General features: G+C 35.7%; 1 protein-coding gene across 2 annotated transcripts in view; it reads left to right on the forward strand.

Annotated features, from left to right (window-relative positions):
• LOC114050150 (WD repeat-containing protein 64-like) overlaps positions 1–26013 on the forward strand; it is a 172956-nt gene that overhangs the window by 146397 nt on the left and 546 nt on the right. For both annotated transcript variants that reach the window (XM_027871755.1, XM_027871756.1), the window contains 7 exons: positions 3056–3161; positions 3993–4051; positions 12722–12831; positions 17711–17899; positions 20308–20413; positions 21276–21356; positions 22704–22817. In XM_027871755.1, coding sequence (XP_027727556.1) covers positions 3056–3161; positions 3993–4051; positions 12722–12831; positions 17711–17899; positions 20308–20413; positions 21276–21356; positions 22704–22817 — 765 coding nt within the window. The remainder of the gene's footprint in view (positions 1–3055; positions 3162–3992; positions 4052–12721; positions 12832–17710; positions 17900–20307; positions 20414–21275; positions 21357–22703; positions 22818–26013) is intronic.

The raw sequence follows: 26013 nt of genomic DNA on the forward strand, positions 1-26013 counted from the left end.
CTTTTTTTTTTCATCTCTGACAAATTTTGGCAATCATGTGAAACCTATAGACAGTTCCTCAGAATAATGTTTTTAAATGTGTAAAATAAAATTCACAGGATTACAAAAGAAATCAATTATATATTTAATTCAATTTTATTTTATTCTCTGTTCCAAATTTTCTCCCTCCCTCCTTTCTCACCCCAACCCACTGAGAAGACAAGAAACCCATTACAAATATGTATTGTCAAGCAAAACAAATTCCCCACATTAGCTATGTCCAAAAAAGAAAAAGAAATATGCTTCAATCTGCATCAGCTCTCTATCTGTGCGTGTTTCATCTGTGTATGTATCATTATGAGTACTTTAAAACTATGGTTGGTTCCATTACGTTGATCAAAATTGCTGTCTTTCAAAACTGTATCTTTACATTGTTGTCTTTATATAAATTGTTCTGCTTATTTCGCTTAGCGTCAATTCATACAAGACTTCTCAGGTTTCTCTGAAATCATCTTGTTTATTATTTCTTTACTCTTCCTGTCCTATTTTTCATTTTCTTTTTTTTTTGCACTGAATAGTATTTTATTTTTCCCCAACTACATGTAAACATAGTTTCCAACCTTCTTTTTTCTAAGATTTTGAGTTCTAAATTTTTCTCTCTCCCTTCCCTCCCCCTTCCCCAACATAACAAGCAATCTGATAGATCATACATGTACAATCATGCTAAACATATTTCCATGTTAGCTATGTTGTGAAAGAAGAATTAGAACAAAAGGGAAAAACCATGAGAAAGAAAACAAAAAACAAAAAAAGTGAAAATAGTATGTTTTGATCTGCATTCAGACTCCACAGTTTCTCTGGATGTGGATAGCATTTTCCTCTATGAGTCTTGGAATTGTCTTGGATCATTGTCTTATTGAGAAGAGCTAAGTCTGTCATACTTGATCATCACACAATGTTGCTGTTACTGTGTATAATGTTCTCCTGGTTCTGCTCACTTTACTCAGCATCAGTTCATGTAAGTCTTCCCAGGTTTTTCTTAAATCTACCTGTTCATCATTTCTTATAGAACAATAGTATTCCATTATATTCATATGCCACAACTTGTTCAGCCATTCCCCAATTGATAGGCATCCCCTCAATTTCCAATTCTTTGCCACTACAAAAAGAGCTGCAATAAATATTTTGTATATGTGAGTCCTTTTCCTTTTTTCATGCTCTCTTTGGGATACAGACTTAGTAGTGATATTGCTGGATCAAAAGGTATGTACAGTTTGATTGCCCTTAGGGCACAGTTCCAAATTGCTCTCCAGAATGGTTGGGTCTGTTCACAACTCCACCAGCAATGCATTAGTGTTCTAATTTTCCCACATCCTCTCCAACATTTATCATTTTACTTTTCTGTCATATTAGCCCATATGATATGCATGAGGTGGTACCTCAGAGTTGTTTCAATTTTCATTTCTCTAATCAATAGTGATTTAGAGCATTTTTTCATATGACTATAGATAGCTTTGATTTCTTTCTCTGAAAACAGCCTGCTCATATCTTTTGCCCATTTATCAATTGGGGAATGACTTGTATTCTTATAATTTGACTCAGTTCTCTATATATTTGAGAAATGAGGCCTTTATCAGAAACACTGTTTGTAAAAATTGTTTCCCAGCTTTCTGCTTTCCTTCTGACTTCAGTTGCATTGGCTTTGTGCAAAACCTTTTTAATTTAATGTAATCAAAATTATCCATTTTGCATTTCATAATGTTCTCTGTCTCTTGTTTGGTCATGAATTCTTCCCTTCTCCATAGATCTGACAGGTAAACTATTCCTTGCTCTTATAATTTGCTTATGGTATCACCCTTTATGTTTAAATCATGTACCCATTTCAACCTTAATAATATTCCATCACATTCTTATATCATAATTTGTTCAGCCATTCTCCAATTTATAGGTACCCTCACAGTTTCCAATTCTTTGCCATCATAAAAAGAGCTGCAATATATTTTTGTCCATGTGAGTCTTTTTCCTCTTTCCTTGATCTGTTTGAGGCACATACTTAGTTGTAATATCTCCGAATCAAATGGTATATATATAGTTTAATAGCTTTGGGGGCATAGTTCTAAGCTGTATTCCAGAATGGCTGGACCAGTTCACAGTTCCACCAACAATGTATTAATATTCCTATTTTCCAATAGCCCCTCCAGCATTTGTCACTTTCCTTTTTTGTCAACTTTGTCAATCTGATCAGTGTTAAGCATTACTTCGGAGTCATTTTAATTTATCTAATTATTAGTAACAGCATTTTTTTCATGTTACTGTTGATATCTTGGATTTCTTCCTTTGAAAACTGTCTATTCTTAGGCTTTAACAATTCATTAATTCACTAGTGGTTCTAATTGTTATAAATTTCACTCAGTTCTCTATATATCTTAAAAATGAGACCTTTCTCAGAGAAGCTTTCTGCAAAGATTCCTGCCCCCCCCCCATTTCCTGCTTCTCTTCTATAGCTGCATTGGTTTTGTTTGTGCAAAAAATGTTTTAGCTTTATGTAATCAGAATTGTCCAGTTTACTTTCTGTGAATCTCTCTATCTCTTATTTGGTCACGAACTTTTCCCCAGTCCATGCATCTGAGAGGTAAATTCTTCCATGCTCCTCTAATTTGTTATGATATCACCTTTTATGTCTAAATCATCAATCCATTTGGAGCTTGTTTTGGTAGACAACCTTAGAACATCTAGTTTCTTTCAGAATCTGATAACATTTAAATAGTTGTCAAAATATTTTTTTAAAAAGTTCATGATCCTCGGGTTAAGAATTCGAGTTTTAGACAATGGGACAGAGAGTGCTGTAACCAATTAGGCTAATATTCAAAGTGCATCTTTTGCCATTTTCCTTCCCTTTTTCACTGGCTTGGTTCTAAAGGAAAATTCACCCCAGAGGTAGAAGAGCTGAAGGAGTGTCTGGATATAAGAAACATACCCAGGGTATTCTATTTATAATTAGAAATTTAACTTCAAATTTAAGCTTTGTAGGAAGAAAATCATAGCAAAGTTTTTGTTTATATTATTCTTCATTCAGGGGAAATTACTGAAGGATATGTTACCTTTCACAAAACACTCTGCAATTTCTCTGACTACACTGCACACTGATGTGTGTGCCAGAGTGCTGCTTGCAGGAAACATGGGTAAGAGATCACTCTCTTCTGGGGTTTCCCTCACCCACCTATCCATGGGCATCATGATAACTTATGTGTTAGAAAAATGGTCACAAAAATAATCTCATCAAATATACTAGGACAATGGCAAGATTAAGAGGTTGCTTGTTCTAGTACTAGACATAGAATATAGGATCAAGCATCGGAAGATTGTAATTTTATTCCTACTTCTTCCATTGACCCTATAATCTCAGGCAAACTGTTCTCTGTTTTCCCATCTGTACAATAAGGCTATTGCTACTTTCCAACCACCCACATTGTTGTGAAGAGTACAAATTGCCATCACTCCCTTAGCATAAAAGGAATAGTCTGTATAAACCTACACTGACGAAGGGAACAGTGACATTATAGAGGAAGGGAAAGGGATAATTAGTTCTTGCTCTTTTTATAGCTGGCCTTTCATAGCTATTATTTAAACTAAGTCAGAATTAATAAGAAGGCAAGTATCTTTTTAGTAATTTGTATTTCCTTTAAGGAATGGTCTTCTTAATTTCTATTAATTATTGCATATGTAATCTCTTGTCCAAAAGCTTTTCATTCTCAGCTATTAAAGTGACATTCATGATAAATGAGGCATGAAAAATGATGCTGTGAAAGTGGGCACTTTGTGAATTATGCTCAGAGGAAAAAGACATATCCAGGTTGTTATGAAGTTTTGTTTCTGGCTCCTCTACCTCTAATTTATTCAGCATTTTAAATAGCTGAGCCCTTGGAAATTGGCAGTATGAATGGTATTTATCTAGAAACCACAGAATACTCAATTAAAGAGTCTAAATCTCTAAACATTTATATTCTATACAGAAGGCCATGTTATCCTCTGGAATATTGGTTCCTTCCTGAACCCTCCATATGATGAAAAGGTGAGAACTCACTTTTGCTCTTGAATCAATCAATCAACAAGCATTTATTAAGTGCCTACTATGTGCTGGGAACTGTACTAAATAGTAGACAAAGACAAAAATGAAACAGTCTCTTCCCTCAGGGAGTTTAAATTCTATCAAAAGAAAACACAGTCTGGATCCTCAATGAGCTTAAAAGTTAGTTGAAAAGACAGAAATTGGTGTATTACTTTGGTCAAGTCATTCAGCCTCTCTGGATCCAATTTCATCTGTAAGATGAAACTACCAAACCAGATGACTAATAAAGCTTATCCCAGGTCTACATCTATGGTCTTACATGAATCTATATATACATCAAAAGATAGTTAGATGGCTAATACGGAAATATACTTTACATGACTTCACATGCATAACTGATATCATATTGCTTGCCTACTCATGGGGTGGGGAAGGGGTAGGAAGGAGAGAAAGAATTTGTGACTCAAAAATTTTTAAACTAGATATTAATTTTTAAAAATGTAATCAGGAAATATTTAACAAAATAAATAAAATATATTTTTAAAAAGATACTTAGCAATGGTCTGCTGGTATAGGTAGGAAAAAAGTCAAGAGGCTGAGTTGTCCACCAAGTGAATTACCAGTTTTTCTATCTTCTCTATATGTTAATTTATAATGCAATAAAATGAAGAGAATGATATTTTGTATCTGCTATTTGTTTTAAAGACATAAATGGGCCTAATACTATATATTATATTACTAACTTCTCCTTTATTGAGCTGTCAATTATACAAGCATGACAATTTTAGAACTAGAATAAATATTGATGCATTATTGTTGTTGTTTTTGTTGTTATATTATTACTAGTATCGTTTGTTATTTTTGTCATCCAAACTTCTGTTTTCCTTGGTTTGGGGAATTCTCAGAGAGAAAAAACTCTATCTTTGCCAATATGCAACTTTTCTGCAACAAATAATCTTTAAGAGTTTCCTAAGGTACTAAGAAATTAAGTGACTTGCTCAAGGTCATACAGTCAATATGTATCAGAGGGATAATGTTTTATATTTTTTCACAGCATTAAGATTAAGACATAATAGTAGCAAGGTATTTTAATCCATTATTTTGTTTAAAATCATTACAAATTTATTACCTCATTTTATGTATTTAAACCTAGACCTACAGAACATAGAGGGACTTATGTAGGTCATCTAGTTCATGCCTCTGCTTCCACTTCAACCAAATAGGTATCTCAGGGAATGAGATTTGAAACCCAACTTGCCTTATCAAATATTTCTTCTGTCTAGCTCAGCTCCACGTAATAGCCAGTCTCAATACCTGTGTGCTAAAATTAAGCACCTGCCAATTTTTCACATATACGTGGCCAATACTTGACAAACCGTCCCTGAACGTTTTATCCCAGTGGGGATGTGTCCCATTTAATCCAGCCAAACCTAGTCCATGCCAAGCAGGCACAATCTGTTAGCTAAACAAATAGTCAGTGCATTTGACCTATAGTGATAAGTAGAACTAATGTTTTTAAAATTAGGCTTCCCTGCTAGGTACAATAGCTAGCATTCAATTTTTAATTGTAATAAATAAAACAATTGTCATAGACATGATCTGAAAATTAGCCCTTTTGCAGAAAACAGTTGTTATACAAGTCAGTACTGATACAAAATGGTAGGTTTTTTATCTGTCCAAATGCTGAGAAAATCTTGATTTGGGCCTTTCAAAAAGTTATTTTTAAAAAGATGATGTTGTATTGAAATGGGTTTATTATTAATTTTATTGTAATCAATAATGCCATCTTGCAAGTGAATATGATACTTCATAGCTTTAAAAAACTAGTTCCATATATATATAAAATCACTCTGACTTTCACAGCAATCAGGTATTTTTTCCACTTTACATATATAGGGTAAATATAGGAAACAGAATCAAAAAAGGTAAGTGATTTGTATAAGGTCAAAGAGTGAAGTTAATTTTTTTTATTTTAATTTTAAAATTTTAAAATATTTAAATGTTAATTGAGTTAAAAAAAAACAAGCTCTCTTTTTTAACTCTCTATTTGAACTGACAAGGTAAAACAGTAAGACCTGTCCTTTAACACTAGTGACATGAAGCTATTCCATTGTATAAATATAGGCTATGGAAGGTAGGATCAATAACCTCTTTTCAAAACAGGGGCCTGTAAGAATTGGCCTATGTGAATATGAAAAACAGGACATTTAATTACAAGAGAGGATTAATGAAAGGAAAAAGACGACTGTATCTTTATGTAGCAAACAGGAAAAGAGGGGACCCAAGGTACCAAGCCCCTCAAACAAAAGAACTCAAGAGGGATGTCACTATAATCTTTGTAGCCAAAGGGATACATGAAACCTGAATTAAAAGAATGTGAGAACAATACATTTCTGGATATGAAGTGATATAAACCCTAGTAGGAATGCTAATATGAATGCCTAAGAAGATCTGTTTATTTGGACAAAGAGCCCTTATTCTGGCCCCTACTGGTATTATCAAAATTCTCTCTGCTCTCAATGAAAGCATCTTTTGGCTATAATGGATTCTACCCAGGAATGCTGTGACATGGAGAATGAAGCCATCTTTTCTGTGAGGATCGCAGATTGGAAAGTGAGGAGAGTGATAAGGGAATGCCAAGAAAGGAAGAACACTTACAGCTGACACCCACATGAGGTCTCATTTCTCTCTAATAATGTCATTGCTTCAGAGGTAACCAAGCCCTGGAAGGTCTTACCAATGGGACAACCACTGACACCTCTACATTTGGATTTTCGGGGTAATTATGAACCCCAATTCCATACAGACAATGCTGGCACTTTTCAAAAAGAGCTTTACCAGGGAACTATGCAAGAAAATAATATCAAGTATAAAACTGAATAGTTTACAAAGTACAGAAACTTTGTTCTAAAGTAACTACAAGCTGGGTGCAGATTGGCAGACACAACTGGAAAGATGTTGCAACCCTATTCCTATTCTATGCCTAAGCCCCCATCTGAAGAACCTTGGCTGAGGAAGGTCTTTCCCCAACCTCTCTCCCAAGTTTTTAAATCATCCTGCATTCACCCTGCAGATAGCTTAACTGTCCTTATCCTAGAGGTCTCTATGACTACTCTCTTTGAAATGTCTCTATCCTCAATCCTGGTCCATTATTCTCTGCCTGATAGGGTTCGCCTGGAATAGCCTTACTAGCCCATTTCTAAGGTTCACTCCATCATTAAGGAAGCTCAGCCTTTCAAACTGTTGTTCTAACTAGTATCCAGGTTCAATCTCACCACATGGGGAAGTCACCTAACCTCCATGGGCTTCAACTTCCTCATCCATAAAATGAGAGTGTTGGTCTATATGCCTTTAAGGTCTCATCGAGGTCTAGATCTATGATCCTATGGTCCTGTGAACCTACAAAGATTAATAATAGACAAGTAAAAGAAGGGTCATTTATTTGATCATGGAACAAAACTGTCAAGCAGTCAGGGTGTAGTCAGTTTTAACAATAGGCTAATGAAGATGTTCCAGGCAAACATCTGAAGCAAATCAGGCTCTAGACTCAGTTTTTGGTGACAGCCCCAGTGTTTCAGGATCATATGGCAGAGGCTAGATTGGAGGCCTATGCTTGGGCTTGAATTTCTAGACTCTGTCTCTCTAGACAGGTATTAATCAGGCCTTATGAAGTCATTGGGGAAAAAACCTTGACTACCACTTTTGGTCATCTACTTTCAGCTTTGGGATTTTCAAAGTCCCACAAAAGGTAATAACTTTAGCCAGACACACATTTATTTGGATCTTCCCTTTTGAAAACTCTCTTCCCAATCTGGGTTCCATTGTTCTCTTCCCTCATCTCCCCCAAGATCCATATGTTTCCTCCTTTACATCTTGCTCACAGCAAGAAGTTGCTTTAGATCCACACTGACAAAAGCTTAAGGTTATGTCATGTATCAAAGATATTTGCATTTCAAGAATGAATTCTACAAAGTTCCGCTTCTGGGAGCCAAGATGGTGGAGTAAGAAGTAAATCACCCTCCCTTATTGACCTCTGAAAGCCCAGAAAACATCAACCCAGGAAAAACCCTGAGCCAGCAAAAAGACAGGGTGCTGCATGTAGCCCAGGAAGTTTGGGGGATTAACAGGAAAGGCCCCTCTCACTCCAGAGGAGGGGAAGCAGTACAGAACTAGAGGCATCCCAGCAAACCAGCAGCAAACCCCACTGCAGCATATCATGGGGAGATCCTGAGACCCAGGCAAGTGCTGACACCAGGACCCGAGAGCCTCAATACAGGCAGGGGAACTGGATAGACACCACTTCGGAAAACCACCATGGGTGATGGCATTCTCCAGCAGCCAAATCAACTGGTACCTCAACACAACTCTGGGAAGCACAACTCCAGGAAGCAAACCTTCAGCCTGACAGACATCTACCAGCAGCGAAACATTAAATGCATGCTTTTCAGCTCATGATGCAATAAAAATTACATGCAATAAATGGCTATGGAAACATAGACTAAAAATTAATTGGAAACCAAATAATCTAATCCTAAAGAATGAGTGAGTCAAACAACAAGTCATAGAAACAATCAATAACCTCATCCAAGAGAATGACAATAATGAGACAACATACTAAAACTTATGGGATGTAGCAAAAGTGGTCCTTAGGGGAAGTTTTATATCTCTAAATGTTTAAATGAATAAAATAGAGAAAGAAGAGATCAACAAATTGGACACGCAACTAAAAAGCTAGAAACAGAACAAATTAAAAATCCCCAATTAAGTACCAAATTAGAAATTCTTAAAACCAAAGAAGAGATTAATAAAATTGAAATTAAGAAAACTATTGAACTAATAAATAAAACTGAGCTGGTTTTATGAAAAAATCAATAAAATAGATAAACCTTTGGTTAACTTGATTTAAAAAAAGAAAGAAGAAAACCAAATTACCAGCATCAAAAATGAAAAGGGGTAAATTCACTTCCAATGAAGAGGAAATCAAAACAATAATTAGGAGCTACTTTGCCCAACTGTATGCCAATAAATTTGACAATCTTAGCAAGATAGATAAACATTTACAAAAATATAAATTGCCCCGATAAACAGAAGAGGAAATAAAATACTTAAACAACCCTATTTCAGAAAAAGAAATTGAATAAGCTATCAATGAACTCTCTAAGAGAAAATCTCCAGGGCCAGGGAGATTTACAAGTGAATTCTATAAAACATTTGAAGAACAACTAATTCCAATATTATATAAACTATTTGGGAAAATAGGTGAAGAAGGATTCCTACCAAATTCTTTTTATGATACAAATACGGTGCGGATATTTAAACTGGAAAGAGCCAAAACAGAGAAAGAAAATTATAGACCAATCTCCCTAATGAATATAGATGCAAAAATTTTAAATAAAATATTAGCAAACAGATTATAACAACTTATCTTGAGGATAATACACTATGCCAATGTAGGATTTATACCAGGAATGCAGGGCTGGTTCAATATTAAGAAAACTATCAGCATAATTGACCATATCAACAACAAAACTAACAGAAATCATATGATTATCTCTACAGATACAGAAAAAGCATTTGTCAAAATACAACACCTGTTCCTATTAAAAACACTAGAGAGCATAGGAATAAATGGAGTCTTCCTTAAAATTATAGATAGCATCTATCAAAAACCATCAACAAGCATTATATGTAATGGGGATAAGCTAAAAGCATTTCCAATAAGATTGGGGATGAAACAAGGATGTCCATTATCACCACTGTTATTCAATATTGTGCTAGAAATGTTGGCTGCAGCAATCAGAGAAGAAAAAGAATTTGAAGGAATTAGAATAGGCAAAGAAGAAACAACTCTATCAGTCTTTGCAGATGATATGATGGTATACTTAGAGAATCCTAGAGAATCAAGTAAAAAATTACTTGAAATAATAAACAATGGAGTTGCAGGATATGAAATAAACCCCCACAAATTATTGGCATTTCTATATATTACTAACAAAGCCCAACAGCAAGACATAGAAAGAAAAATTCCATTTAAAATTGCTGTAGACATTATAAAATATTTGGGAGTCTACCTGCCAAAACAAAACCAGGAACTATATGAACACAATTACAAAACACTTTTCACACAAATAAAATCAGATCTAAATAATTGGAAAACTATCAATTGCTCATGAGTAGGCCTACCTAATATAATAAAAATGAAAATTCTACCTAAATTAATTTACTTATTCAGTACCATACCAATCAAACTATCAAAAAAATTATTTTATAGAGCTATAAAAAACAATAACAAAATTCATCTGGAAGAACAAAAGGTCCAGAACATCAAGGGAACTAATGAAAAGAAATGCGAGAGAAGGTGGCCTAGCTGTACCTGATCTTAAATTGCATTATAAAGCAGCAATCATCAAAACTACTTGGTACTGGCTAAGAAATAGAGTGGTGGATCAGTGGAATAGGTTAGGTAAGCAAGACACAACTGTCAATGACTATATTAATCTACTATTTGATAAATCCAAAGACTCCAGCTTCTGGGTAAGAGATCACTATTTAACAAAAACTGCTGGGGAAACTGGAAAATAGTGTGGCAGAAACTGGGCATGGACCAACATCTTACACCCTATACCAAGATAAAGTCAAAATGGGTTCAGGATTTAAATATAAAGACTGAGACTATAAGCAAACTAGGAGAGCAAAGAATAGTTTGCCTTTCAGATCCATGGAGAAGGGAAGAATTTATGACCAAACAAGAGATAAAGAACATTATGAAATGTAAAATGGATAATTTTTATTACATTAGATTGAAAAGTTTTTGCACAAACAAAGCCAAAGCATCCAAGATTAGGAGGGAAGCAGAAAACTGGGAAAGAATTTTTATAATCAGTATCTCTGCTAAAGGTCTCATTTCTAAAATACACAGAAAACTGAGTCAAATTTATAAGAATGCAAGTCATTCCCCAATTGATAAATGGTCAAAGGATATGAACAGGTAGTTTTCAGAGGAAGAAATTAAAGCTATCTATAGTTACATGAAAACATGTTCTAAATCATTATTGATTAGAGAAATACAAATCAAACAACTCTGAGGTACCACATCACACCTCTCAGATTGGCTAATTTGACAAAACGGGACAATGATAAATGTTGGAGAAGATATGGGAAAACTGGAAATCTAATGCATTGTTGGTGGAATTGTGAACTGATCCAACCATTCTGGAGAGCAATTTGGATCTATGCCCAAAGGGCTATAAAATTGTGTATACCCTTTAACCCAACAATACCACTTCTAGGTCCAAATCTCAAAGAGATCAGAAAAACAGAAAAAGGACCCACATCTACAAAAATATTTGTAGCAGCTCTTTTTGTGGTGGCAAAGAATTGGAAACTGAGGAGATGTCCATCAGTGGGGGAATGGGTAAACAAGCTGTGGTATGTGAATGTTATGGAATACTGTTGTGCTATAAGAAATGATGAGCAGGCAGATTTCAGAAAAACCTGGACTCACATGAACTGATGCTGAGTGAAATGAGCAGAACCAGGAGAACATTGAACATAGTAACAGCCACACTGTGCAATGACTGACTTTGATAGACTTGGCTCTTCTCAGCAATGCAAGGATCTAAGACAACTCCAAAGATTCATGATGGAAAATGCTATCCACATCCAGAGAAAGAACTATGGAGTCTGAATGCAGATGGAAACATACTATTTCTCTCCTTTTTCTTTGTTGTTTTGTTTTATTGCTTCATTCTCATGGTACTTCCCATTAGTTCTAATTGTTCTTTACATCATGACTAATGGGAAAATATGCTTAATCTGAATGTATAAGTAGAGCCTATATCAGATTGCACACCATGGTGGGGGAGGGAGCAGAGGAAGGGGGAGAAAATTTAAAACTCAAAATCTTATGGAAGGGAATGTTGAAAACTAAAAATAAATAAATTATTTTTTAACAAAGAATGAATTCTTCAAGACAAAAAAGACTGAAATGAAAGAAAAAACCCAAACCTAATTCCTAATTGTGGAATTAAAGCCACCATGACAAGGAATAGAAGAATATATTTTGGATGGAGACTTGCCCAGCTTCCCTTAAATCATACTTTGTTGGTATCTGCCTATTCTTTTTAGCCAAAAATCTAAGTTGATGACAACTGAATTTGTTCATGACTGCCTATTACAGTGCCTCGAACACAGTAAGTGCTCGAGAGATACTACAGCATAGTAGCAGGAGTGTTGCAACACTCTTGCACCAAAAGTCAGGAGACCTAGGATTAAATCCTGCATCAAAATCTTACTATCTGGATGATGGTGAGAAATTTACTTAATCTTTTGGTGCATTTTAAGTGTAAAATTGGGCATATTAATAATTGTTATTTGTCTCACAGAGTGGTTATAAGAAAAATACCTTGCAGCAATTTGGGGGCACCTAGGTGGCACAGTGGACAGAGCACTGGCCCTAGAGTCAGGAGGACCTGAGTTCAAATCTGGCCTCAGATACATAACACTTACTAGCTGTGTGACTCTGGGCAAGTCACTTAATCCCAATTGCCTAAAAAAGAAAAAGAAAAAGAAAAATACCTTGCATACCTTAAATGCTATATAATGATGAATAAGTGTTTGTTGAATTGCTTATCATATTTTTGTTACATAAGTCATTTTGTTATTGCTATTTAGAAATTTAAGCAGCTGATTGCATGGCGTGGGCATGCTTTGAAAATTGTCAATGTCATCTATGTTGAGGATAAACAAGTGGTATTGACCTCCTCTGTTGATGGGTCAGTAAGGTAAGTGCATACTTGACACTTCCCACCAAAAGGAGATTTATGGTAGGGCTCCTTGATTTTGAAGCAGATAGAGGTAAAGGAAGAACTAGTCCCACAATCTTATGGTCCAAATGATACAGACTTCTACTCCTTAAAAATGGTATATATGAGTCTTGAGACTATATATAGCATTAAATTTAGAATTTTTTGCTAAGTCCTCAAGTGCCTTAAATGATCCTACAACATGACAAAGAGTAAAAAAGTTTTCCTAAATAAGTGCAAAGATCTGAACCTAAACAAGGCAAATTAACTCAGAGAAATGTATCTAAACCTAAGGAATACCATGAAAATATGATTTGAAGAAAAGAATAAATGATACAGGAAGAGGTGCACGTGAGCAGGCTATGGCAAGAATAGTAATTACCAGCCTTATTACTTTTTATTTGATGTTTTTAGGACTTAAGAATTTAAAAATTCCCTCTCTATGCTATATAGCATAAATACACACACACACACACACATTTCAGATACTACAGAGACTCCTATGTGTAAGGAAGGAAAGAAAGAGGGAAGGAAGGAAAGAAGGAAGGAAGGAAGGAAGAAAGAAAGAAAAAGAGGGGAGACAGTGACAGAATCAAAACAGTCCTTGAGCTCAAGGACTTGCTATTACCACTATGGGAAATAACATGAACACCAATAGATCAACAAATATGTGTGTGTGCACATACATACATACACACAGAGAGTAATTGGGGGAGGTCTCAGTAACAGCAGAGGATCAGGAAAATCCTCTTGTAGAAGGTGCACTCGAGATCAACCTTGAAGGAAAGAAAGGAAGGAAGGAAGGAAGGAAGATGTATATGTGTATTGTTATATAACATATGTGGTTTGGCAATTTTCTATCACAGATGATAGAGTGATCACTACTTCAAGGATCTATGTTTTCATAGCATTTATATGGGCATCGCCTTAACTCAGACTGTAATCACTTGTACACCTTAGTAGATGGTCTTCATGAGTTTCTGTGGCTGGTAAAATAAGTCAACTCTGGGTGGCCAACCTTTTAATGATGAGCCTTTCCACATTTAGCTAGACTAGTCTTCAAGTGAGAAATACTCTGTTGTTGAACCCATAGTTGAGTCTTTTCCAGTCTATTAGGATCTGCCAGAGCTTGGGCTTTTCTGGCATAGCCTTCAAGGATCCAGGATAATTATCCTACCATGATAACTAAAGTCCATTGGAATAGGCCATTGGACTACTAATGAGGCAGCCCCTACTCCTCCAATCTTGCTTTATAGCACACCTCATAGTGTGTATGTATGTATGTATGTATCTATCTATCTATCTGCCTACCTATCTGAAAGGAATTCATGCAGTATCATAGATAGAGATAGAGATAGAGAAAGACAGACATGGATACATGTATATCGTGTGTGCATGTATATACATACATATGTATACATTGCATATGTTTATATTATAATATCCCTGAAATAATTACATGCATAAGCATGTCAAAAATTCAACATAAGGAAATACTGCCTTAGACTGCCAAGGGTTCTAAACCTGAGATTTCTGAACTTCTAAAAAAATTGATAACTATATCTCAATCTAATTGCATTCCTTTGTAATACTCCATACTGTAATCTTTGCATTCAAAAACAATCTGAGAAGGGTTCCATAGGTTTTACCAGATTGCCAAAGGAGTCCACACACAAAAAAAGGTTAAGAACCCCTGCCTTAGAAGAAAAGAGAGGCAAAAGAGTTTGAACTTAATTTGAAAGCAAAACACAACCAGTGTATAATGTTCACACTTTTGTGGCATGACAGGCAAAGCAGTGGACTAGGAATCAATTAAATAACTAAATAGATAACTGCTAGACTCATCTCCACTACTAAATCAGCTATGTGTCATTTCACCTCAAATATGTCATTTCACTTCAGTTTTATCATCTATAAAATGAGCGGCATCTCTAATGCTATTTTCTATGATTCTGTGAGCTGATAAAAAATGCAACTAATTTCACCAGAATACTTCAGTACTGAAAATAAAATACCTACCAGTATGCTATCCTTTCTTAGTGTGCCAGTTTATGTACTCATAGTTACTTCCTTGTCATACTTTTCTGATCAATTGATATATCCCCAGCCAACCAAGAAGAAAGCATAAGTCCTCGAATGACATGCTATTTGGGAGCAAAATTCCAGGGCTGATTTTGCATTGCCCAACAAGGGATATTGCTAGTTGATTAGCAGGGATGTTCAGAATGTACCATTATATCATACACAAAACATGTTGTTCACAACTCTGGCCCCTCTAGTCTGTACTCCACCCTATTTTCAGTTACCTGATAGGTGCTAATTATTTTTATCACTCACTTTTTTTTTTTTTGGTGAGACAATTGGGGTTAAATGACTTGTCCAGAGTCACACAGCTAGTAAGTATTATATGTCTGTGGCCGGATTTGAACTCAGGTCCTCCCGATGCCAAGGCTGGAGCTCTATCCACTGTGCCACCTAGCTGCCCCTATCACTCACTTTTAAAATCAGTTCTTCCTATCTCGCTATCAGTAGTTCTGAACTACTACTTCTGATTGCTAACTGCCCTTCCCAGACACATTTCTTTTATCTTTTTAAATATATAATATTTTATTTTTCCCCAATAACAGGTTAAAACAATTTTTAACATTTGTTTTTTTTAAATTCCAAATTCTATCCCTCCCCTACCTCTTCCCTGAGACAATAAGAAATCAACATAGGTTATACATACACAGTCATATAAAACATTTCCATGTTAGTCATTTTGTACATGACTCAAATTTGAAAGAAAAGAATGGAAGAAAGTGACAAATAGCATGCTTTATTCTGTATTCAGACAGGATCAGTTCTTTTTCTGGAGGCAGATAATATGCTTCATTGTTAGTCCTTTGGGACTGTCTTAGATCATTGTATTGCTGAGAATAGCTAAGCCAGACATATCTTTCCGCAATAAAGATGATACCTTCTCTCTGTTATTTCTAAATGTCCTCACTTTCAAATCTTTGTTTATTAAACAAACATACATAGACTTTTATATATGAACTAAGTGTGATTGAAAGATAGGTTGGAGGAAGTCAGGAAGTCAATCAGAAGGCAAACGTTTAGTGGGGCTAAAGTCTAGTACAGCTAATGTCCAGGAAATTAAGATTCAAGGGACTCCCAGTGGAAGGTTCAGAACCTTGGAGAACTCCAAGTGTAAGGAAACAGTAGCAGTTAAGAGCCTGGATGATATTTCAGCAATGGACCAAAGCAAACTGAAGGCTTTGATAGTCATCCCTAAAGTTATCTAGATTTTCATACTACTGGGATTTCTAGACTTTTAAAATGATAAAAAATTATTTCATTTATGTTTTACAATAATGATATGATACTGCAGATAGAGTCTTGGGGTTGGGGGGGTAAAATTAAACTATCTAAAGTTACAAGGTTAGTAGTTTACAGAACAAGGATTCAAACCCAGGTATTCTGACTCTACATTAGGAACATATTAGGTGAAGACAGACCATCTAGATTTTGGAACTCATAATTCTGAAGGACAGATCAGGCTAGTATTAATCCTCAAACTTTAATTTTGGAATTATTATTTGTATTCTCCTGTTGTTAGTATTTGCCATAGTCTAGAGGTTCTGGTTTTGGTCAAATCTTCATTCTAAGATCTCCCCAGCTGGACCCATGATAGGTAGGTCCATCCTGCTATCCTGTGGGACTTTGAAGTGAGATAAGAAAATAAAAGAAAACTCCCCCAAATGTCATTTGTTCCAGCCTCATTATGTAGGAATAAGTATTTTTACTAAAGAGTCTCCTTAGTTATCTTGTATAGAAGAAAAGCCATGGGCAATTTAATGTCAAAAGATATTCCATGGAAAATGATCCATTATTGTCAAATGTTTTAGGGGATCAATAATTAAAAATGAGTATAATTATAAGATAGAATGTAAACTCTTAGAGGGAAGGAACTGGTTCATTTTGTCTCTGTATTCCAGTGCCTAGAAGTGCCTGGAACACAGTTGGGGCTCAATAAATGTTTGTTGATTGTTACCACTCACAGAAAGAGAAAGGGAGAGAGAGAGGGAAGGAGGGAGGGAGGGAGAGAGAGAGAGGGAGAGAGAGAGAGAGAGAGAGAGAGAGGGAGAGAGAGAGATACAGCAATAATGTGAGGCCCTAAACAATATTTTTTTCAAAGATACTGGGTTTCCTTCATATCTCTAGGTCAAGTGACAATACAATTTTAAAACCTTTCTCCTAGTGCCAATACTTAAAGGCAAGATAAGAGGTTCATTTTATGGTCTGATTTAGCAGATGTGTGTTCTATCAGTAATCCTGGGTCCTAGTCACTCCTGCGTGGTGATGGACATCATTTGTGAGAAATTACTTAAGCAGTCTCTCCCTTAGGTTCCTCTTTTGCCAAATAAATGATGCTGTGCAGCCCTAAAGTTTTGTTCAAAAGTATCATATGCTTTATGTGAATTGTCTTATAGAATTGCATGGAATAAGAGATAAAAGAACTTGAAAAAAACTGAAGGACTAATAAAAAAAAGTACAAAAATGGCTTCAAAAGCAGCCTTACCGGGGCAGTGAGGTGGCACTGTGGAAGGAGCACCAGCCCTGGAGTGAGGAGGACCTGAGTTCAAATCTGGCCTCAGACACATAACACTCACTAGCTGTGTGACTCTGGACAAGTCACTTAATCCCAATTGCCTCACCAAAAAAAAAAAGCAGCCTCACTACTATACATACATACATACATACATACATACATACATACATATAGTATATATGTGATGTGATATGTGTATACATATATGCATACATATATATACATACATATATATATATAAAATTTTCTCTCCACCCCCTCAAGGATTTGGCATGCCCGCAATGGACATTACTGTGGCTACTTTGGACAGCGCAGAACATTTGAACTGAACGAAGTAACTGATTTCATCTTGCCTTGTGATGTTAGTGAACACCCTGTAGAAGTAAAAGAAGAAAGCAAATACACAGAAAAGAAACAGAAATATGAATATCCTCTAGTATTTGACCGTGACAAGTAAGATAACAGTTTTTATTTAGAGGGGCAGTTGTGAGAGTGGGAGTTTACAAACTTATATTTTTAACAAAATAATGCAAGTTAAGTCAAATTGTGAAATTATTTATGTTATATGTAACGTGTGTGTCATGTGTGGTGGAAATATATTAATACTACAAATATACAGTAGGGGAGTGTATTATCTTTTTTTCCTGACCCATGGGGGGGTGGAACCCAAAGTGACATGCATAAGTAAAAACCAATTTAATTAACTCTTTTAAGGGTTTGTTTTTTTTAAAAGGTTCTCTCTTTGATATATCATATCACACACACACACACACACACACACACACACACACATCCTTTCTTTTCAAAACACTGTAGTCCAGAATGTAACATATCATATCTATATCATTTGAGTAGCTTTTGAATTGCCCCTTGTCTCATCCCTTCATTTCATTCTATATACCATCACCATGTTAGTATCCTTAATATTCAGTCATTTCACCCTCTTGCTTAAAAACTGCTGGCGCCTCCCTGTTGCCTTTAGGATAACATTCAATATTCTTTGACTCCCTCAGAGCTGTAACTAAAGTGGGAGGTGATTTGGGTTTTGTCTCAGGCACTTAAGCTGAAAAGATGCAAAAGATATTTTAATAATGATTTTAAAAGGTTTTGCATTTTGGTATTTCTTATGTTTACATTTTGGTTGCATATACATGCCTTGGTAGTTCAAACAAATGAATTTAGGACCTGTTGGCAAGAATAATTAGATAAATGAAAAAACTAACAGATACTACCTCAAATGAGCTCCTCCCCTGTATAGCCATGCTACACACTACACTACTCCCATCCCAGGTGGTAACCTCCCTAGAAGGATACTGGTATCTCTTCTCCCTCAGGGCTGGTATCTTTAGACCTCACCCCTTTATGGGGTGATATCCCAGGATTTCCTCTCTTACCTAACTTAATTTATCTTTTTTAATTCTTGTATTATCATGCTTTGTGCTGTTTATTCCAGTTATTAAAATTGCTATTCATATCTCTAGCCTTCATAGTCTAGTTCCAATATACTTATTCAACTTTTTCTCTCAATGTTCTCTAACTCCACACTTCCCATTCCATATAGATCAGCTTCCCCACTGTCACCTGAACAATCCACGCTTATTCCCTCCTTCATAGACTTGCTTTTGATAAATGCCATTCCCATCCCTGGAGTACCTTCCTTTTTTCCTTTCACCTAGCCAAACTCTATACATCCTTCGAGGTGTAGCCTCTCCATTAAACTTTTCCCAGATATTCAATAGGCTCATCCTCAATTCTGAACTGGAAATGAATGACCTTAAAAACCAGTTAGCCTAACCCCCTAATTTTATAGATGAGGGAACTGAGATCTACAGAGGCATAGTCACCTGTCCAAAGACTCACACAGTTTGTAAATCAGAGCTGGGATTTAAACCCAGATCCTATGATGCCAAATTCAGTGCTTTTTTCCCCCACTGTATCATGCTATCACTGGTAAGGCAGGTTTCCTGTGTTAACCATAATTATATTTTTCAAGTTCACCAGGCTGCTTTTTAAATTTCTATTGTTGCTTTTTAAAAAAAAAATTGTTTTGTCAATTTCTTTTCCTAAAACTGAATAACCATATAAGGGATCTTTGAGGTTTTCCCTCACCTGCCAGGATGCTGTATTTCATTTGTCATTATTACTATTACATAATGACTGGCCCACAGGGGGGAAAAAAGTATTTTTTTTCATGGAATAACATTCTGCCTCATAGCTATTTTTTTAAATTACATGACCACTAAAGATATTTAAAAGCAATATTGCATGTTCCCAATTGAATTTTTAAAGTAGGATGACAGGCAGTATGAAAAGAGAAGACTTCCAGACACTTCATTTTAGAAAACTTGCCATGAGCCAGCTGAAAGTAAACCAAGGGTCAGTTACAGCCTATGAGACAGTGGTTTTCCCAAATCTGCCATGCATTATCTCCTACCATATGCTAATATATGTAAATTGGTTATAGAAATCATGTTGTTTTCTTTGAGCAGTGGCACTGGTAATCATAGGAACCAGAACTTAAATATGGCATAGTGGGTATGCCCTGGACTTAAAAAGGAGAAACCACGTGGTTTTACTTGTGGGGAAAAGGAAAACAGGACCACTTAGGGGATTCTTGTTTTCAGGAAGGAGCAGGACTAAATGATCAAGAGGTTCTTTCCAACTCTGAGATTCAATTATTTTATGAAGTTGAGTGGAACATGGGGTGGTGTCAGCAGTAGTTTGCCAAAGATTTGGTTGAGGTTGAATTAAAGAACTTGAAAAGCAAGAAAGGAGATATCAGGATTGAGACTTTATTACTGAGATGTACTTTAGTATAATTAACTACTAACACATTTTTTTCTTTATATCTTTTTATGCAGATGGAGGAAAATGAGTTCATTCTCCTTATTATTCAGACAACCAATTCCCAAACCCTTTGATGTTAATCAAGAATTTAAGTTTTTCAAATCCCTTTCTTCTCCAAAGGTAATCTTCCTCTTTTCTATCCCTTCATTTTTGCTTTCCTAGATGTATACATGTGTTAAGAAGAAAAGCAAGATCCATAAAACTTTTTTCTCAGTCACAAACCTGTCCTTTTTCTGTGTGAAAGTGGTAGAGAGAAAGGTGTATGTTATTCATACCATTTCAGCTTTTAACATCTCCTCGAACTTCAAGCAGCTTTAGGCATTTGGCCAAGAGTTGATGTGAATTTTATTAGCTATTTTTATGTGTAGCACGACCAATGAATTTTCACCACTACTCATACCACTTACATTCTGTCTTATTAAAAGAAGGAGAAAAAGTCATGTAATTGAGATTAAATGATTTAACCAGTCTTAGAGAGAATAGAGGCTTGCTGAACTCTCTGGTCCTAATTGGGCAAAGTTTGAAAGAGTAGTAACTCTGGATTCAAAGGACCTGGGCACAAATCCCATTTCTGATACTTACTATCTGTGGGATCTTGGGCAAATCACATAACTTCTTTGGGCCTCAGTTGCCTCATCTGTAAAATGAAGATCTGGGACTAGATGGACCCTGGGGTCCCTTTCTGCTCTAGATTTTGATTCTATGACTTCTTCAGTATGGCAATCAGAGCAGAAAAGCTGAGTTCTTAAAGTTACGGTTAAATTCAGCTCCTTTGGACCTCATTAGCATTCATCAGGGGCCATTTTCCCTCTCTGGATTTTTGCTACTTGTGTAATTCATTTCCTTTTGAATCCTGTTTATACTTGCTCAGCATCATTCCATATGGGGGCCTACCATTACAGTCATCACCACTGAGAGCTATTAATTTAATGTGAGCTTTCCATGGAACACATACATGTTCAATCACTCTTTTCTTTTACAGATTAGAAGAAATATTTTGGAAAGTACCATGACAGGAAACAGAGAAGCTGGGGTTATATTTGGTTCCCTACCTATATACAGGGTAAATTCAAGCTAAACTTTTTTAGCATAGTAGAGTCAAATTTTCCCATGATTTTAAAGTGAAATACCTCAAATAATCAATCAATATATTTTTGTTGAAAATATACTCCATGCTCACTCAGCTGAGTTGTATTGATAATACCAAAAAAAAGTGTAAAACATTCCTGTCTTCAGTGAGCTTACCATTTCTTTAGAAAGATAAAAGTAATTCATATGGAACATTTCAAAACAATTGAATCCTAGACTGTGCTACTCACTCCCTTCTGCCTACAAACATTTTTCAAGTCCTTTGTCCTAAAAAAAACCAAACCAACTTCCTTAAACTTAACTATTTTCTTTTCAAGCTCTCTCTCTCTCTCTCTCTCTCTCTCTCTCTCTCTCTCTCTTCCTCTCTTTCCCCCCCTCTCTCCCTCCCTCCCTTCCTCTCCCTCTGATAGATTTACAACCATTTAAAAATGGTTCATTGAAGAGATAGAAAAAAAGTAACATCTATTCAAGAAACCCATCATACTCTACACAGGGTGAAAAAGACACAATGTAGGAAGCACTAATACAAGAAGCTAAAGGCACTTAACACTTAACACTAACAGAAAAAGCTTAGACCTATAACTACAATGTTTTCCTTGTGGCATGACAATTCTCAATTAGTGGCATTGCCTCCACAACTTACTAGGCTTTCACCCATGGGGTGGTATTTTCTTCCCATAAACTCCTCCTCCTTCTCCTCCTCCTCCTCCTCATCATCATCATCATTATCATTGAAGGTCTTTTTTATCTCATGAGGAGTGGGTCATTGATCAATGCATTGATTCTAGGTAACTACTCTCAGCATCCTTCCAAAACTCCATCAGTGAACACACATTTATTAAATGCCTACTGTGTGGCTGTGCTAGACACTGAGTGGAAGTGGGGCAAGGGGAATATTATACTTAGATAAGATATAAAGTTTAGTAGGGTAATAAGGCAATCATCCATAAATAAACATAATAGAGGACAAATAATTCTAAGCGGCAAAAGTAGGGCAATGGTGCAAATGGCCACTAGAAGATGTCTACGATCTAGGGACTGGTATGATCAGCTATATGAGAAGATCCCACAAAAAGAAATGATAATGTAGACAGCTCCCTGGGACTAGGAAGGAGTTCCACTTTCATCCCAATACAAAAATGCAAAAAGATAATGCAGTTACAAATTCCAGAGGAAAGAGTCAAATTCAGTACATCATGGGAGATGCTAAAGTAGGAAGCACTAGAAGTAGAAGGGGAAAAGGTTGTGCAAACCAGGGAAGAGTCATGAAAACTAGTCAGGATGTTTAGCATCCTAACAACTATTCATTTTTATTTTCCAGGTTCCAAGCCCCACAAGCCTGAGATTCCTTCCCCTCATTGGTGCAGATGCACATAAGGAGTCTTCAGAAAATTTCCAAGGAAAAAAGAAGGGAGGTCGTATTCTGCATTCACAGGTAAGCTTTGTACTAGGAATTTTTTGATGCGTTTCTGTTAATTTTAATGTACTTTTTAAATCCAATTTTATTTTCAGTTTAAAATTCTGTCTCCCACCTCCACCCCCACCTCTATCTCCCCCATCCATTAAGGAAACAAGAAAAAAAAACTGTTACATGTATGTATATACACACATATAGTTAAGCAAAACAAATTCCCACATTAGCCATGGTGTGTGTGTGTATATATATTACAATCTGAGAGTTTATCACCCCTCTATCTGTAAGTTGAAAGCAAGTCTTAAGGTTGTTTTTCTTTCATAGTATTGTTGTTACTATATAAACTGTTTTCCTGATTCTACTCATTTCACTTTGCAACATTTCAGAAAAGTCTTCCCAGATTTTTCTAAAACCATCTCCTTCATCATTTCTTCACCATTTCAAAAGTATTTCATCACATACATATGCAGTAACTTATTTAGCCACTTCCCAATTAATGACCACTCTTTCATTTTCCAATTCTTCACCACCACAAATGAGCTACCATAAATATTTTTGTACATATGGGTTCTTTCCCTCTTTCTCTAATATTTTTGAGGTATAGATCCAGTAATGCTATTTCTGGGTAAAAAGGTATGCACAGTTTAGTAGATTTGGGGCCATAGTTCTAAACTGCTTTTCAGAATGTTCTACTCCTTATTTTTATTGCAATCCTTCCTACTTTCTCCTGTTTATCCAGAACACATTTTACCTGAAACATTCTATCCCATCTATTTATATTCTATACTCTTATACTGAATGTGTTTTTAAGGCAATGTGATAGAGATTGGGAGCCAGGTAAGCAGAGAATAAAGTAAAGACAAAGAATTATCTTATTAAAATAATTATAAAGTTATGTCTATTATGACTTTCTGCCTCATAGTTCATGTACTTGTTTAAAAAATCAGGCAACCCCAGATGATACCCCTGAGAGATTTTATAAAATCTATTTGGAAGTTTCCATTATTGTTATCATTATTAATTGTTATTATCAGTATTATCATTATTATCCTGGTTACATGCCCCAGGGTATTTATGGCAGCATTATATCTACATATGGATCAATAATTTCAGCAGCTGTGCAAAGTTAGAATATTTACTTATAGTATAATATAATGAAAAGAGCATCACATTTGGATTCAGCAGATCTGGACTAAGATATTGGATCTGCTACTTATAAGAGCCATGGCAAATGACTACATCTCTCTAACACTTGGTTTTCTTAACTGAGGGGAAGAGTGGTTGGATTAAATATCACCGTGGTTTCTCTCAGCTCTTAAGTCCTGTGATCCTATGATACCTCTACTAGTACCCACTATTTGTCAATTTGTAAGACCTTAACCAAACTTGATGCCTTCCACCTAATATGGTTTAAGCCAGTCTTCTAGATCAAAAGTTATGAGGGGGAGAAGATATAAAGCAACAATGATTTTGTATTCCTTTCCATGACATCTAACCGAAAACATGAAAAGAATAAAATTGGGGGCGGGGGGAGCACAGGATGATTTAATTACATCGTGACCTGAGGCAAGTAACTTAGCTTCTTAAAGTCATAACTGCCTGCTCTGTATATAGATGGATTGGCATTAATGAGGCAGGATGGCAGAGTGGAAAAGATAACACTGAGTCAAGAAACTTAAGTTCTAATCTCCAAACATCCTAATTACATGTGTCCTTGGCCAAATTACTTCATCTCTCTGTTCTCTCATGTTCAATGAGTTGACTGGATTAAATAATCATTTAGTTCTCTTTCAATTCCATATTTCTGATTGACATGTAAGGCCCCATCCAATTCTATAATTTATTGTTCCTATTCTATTACCCGAAGAGAGAATGCTAGAATACATTTCAGTCATGGTAACATTGAATAAAACTTTAGTTGTATAAAAAGAAAGATATTAATTCTGGACTAGGGTTCTAAACTATGTATGCCACAAAGGGTAATGTGTAAATAATTGTTATTATGTAAATAATTATGTTAATGTTAGAATTTTAAGTCAGCAAGAGCCCCATTGAGTCAAAAATATTATTTTATAAAAAAAGGTAATCTTTTAATTTTTGAGAACATAGGTAATTCAAATAAGCTACCGCTTCACCAGTAATTTGGGTGGAAGAAAGACCATCTGATGGTGGAAGAGAGCCCAATGAATTTAATTGATTTACTCTTGATTATCTGAGTAAATGATGCAAAGGCCTAGATAATCTAGATGTAGTAGTGGTCTTCTAGCCAGTATACCAATATTCTGACAGAGTTTCATTCATCCCCTCCGCACAAAAATTACTTCTACTTAGAAAATATTATAAGAATGATTTGGGGCATTAGATCTGCCCTCCTACTTGTGTTTTGATTAGGTATATATTAATAATAATTTACATTCTCTGAGTTAAACAGTGACAACAAGGAAGAGATCTGGAACTTTGTTAGATGTCAAGCGGAAACAAATCTGAGATCCAAAATTAACCACACTTAATTGTCAATATGATAGCTATACATCTAAGCTGTATTACTAACTAACTATGCAACTCTGGGAAAGACACTTCCACTCTCTGGGCCTCAGTTTTTCCTCTTTAAAATAAAGGGATTAGACTAGATGATGAGGAAGTAGGACTACATGATCTCTATGGTCCCTTTCAGTCCTAAATGTATAAACATTTTTTGGTTGCTGAAAATTAACTCTTTAAGATGCCAATCAGATCTGTAACCTCAAATAAAATGAAGGTGCACTATATTAGGATAAGAATGAGTGTTTAAGCAAGAGTGAGGAACTTTCACTTACCAGATTTATTTCGTTTAGTCCACAGGGTAATATTGCTCTGGTCATTGCACCTGTAGTATGGGGTGGGGGGGGGAATTCCTTTCTGGAGAGCTGCTGTTGCTAAAACATTCAGAATCATTTTTTAAGTTATATAAAAGCAGTTGAAGAGCTGTGATTGATTAACATTTCAAAATTCAGTGATAAGAGGTGACCCATGCTGAAGCAACAGTCTAAGTAACCAAGAGGCTATGATCAAAGAATCATACTTCCTAATCCTTTCCCTTCTTCATCATCATCATCATCATCATCATCATCATCTCTCTCTCTCTCTCCCTCTGTGTGTGTGTGTGTCTCTCCCTCTCTCTCTCTCTCTCTCTCTCTCCATGCCCTTCCTTTTCTCAATTCAAATTTGGAATCACACA

The sequence above is a fragment of the Vombatus ursinus genome, unplaced genomic scaffold (genome assembly GCF_900497805.2).
Source record: "Vombatus ursinus unplaced genomic scaffold, bare-nosed wombat genome assembly UNPS02014798.1, whole genome shotgun sequence".
NCBI lineage: Eukaryota > Metazoa > Chordata > Mammalia > Diprotodontia > Vombatidae > Vombatus > Vombatus ursinus.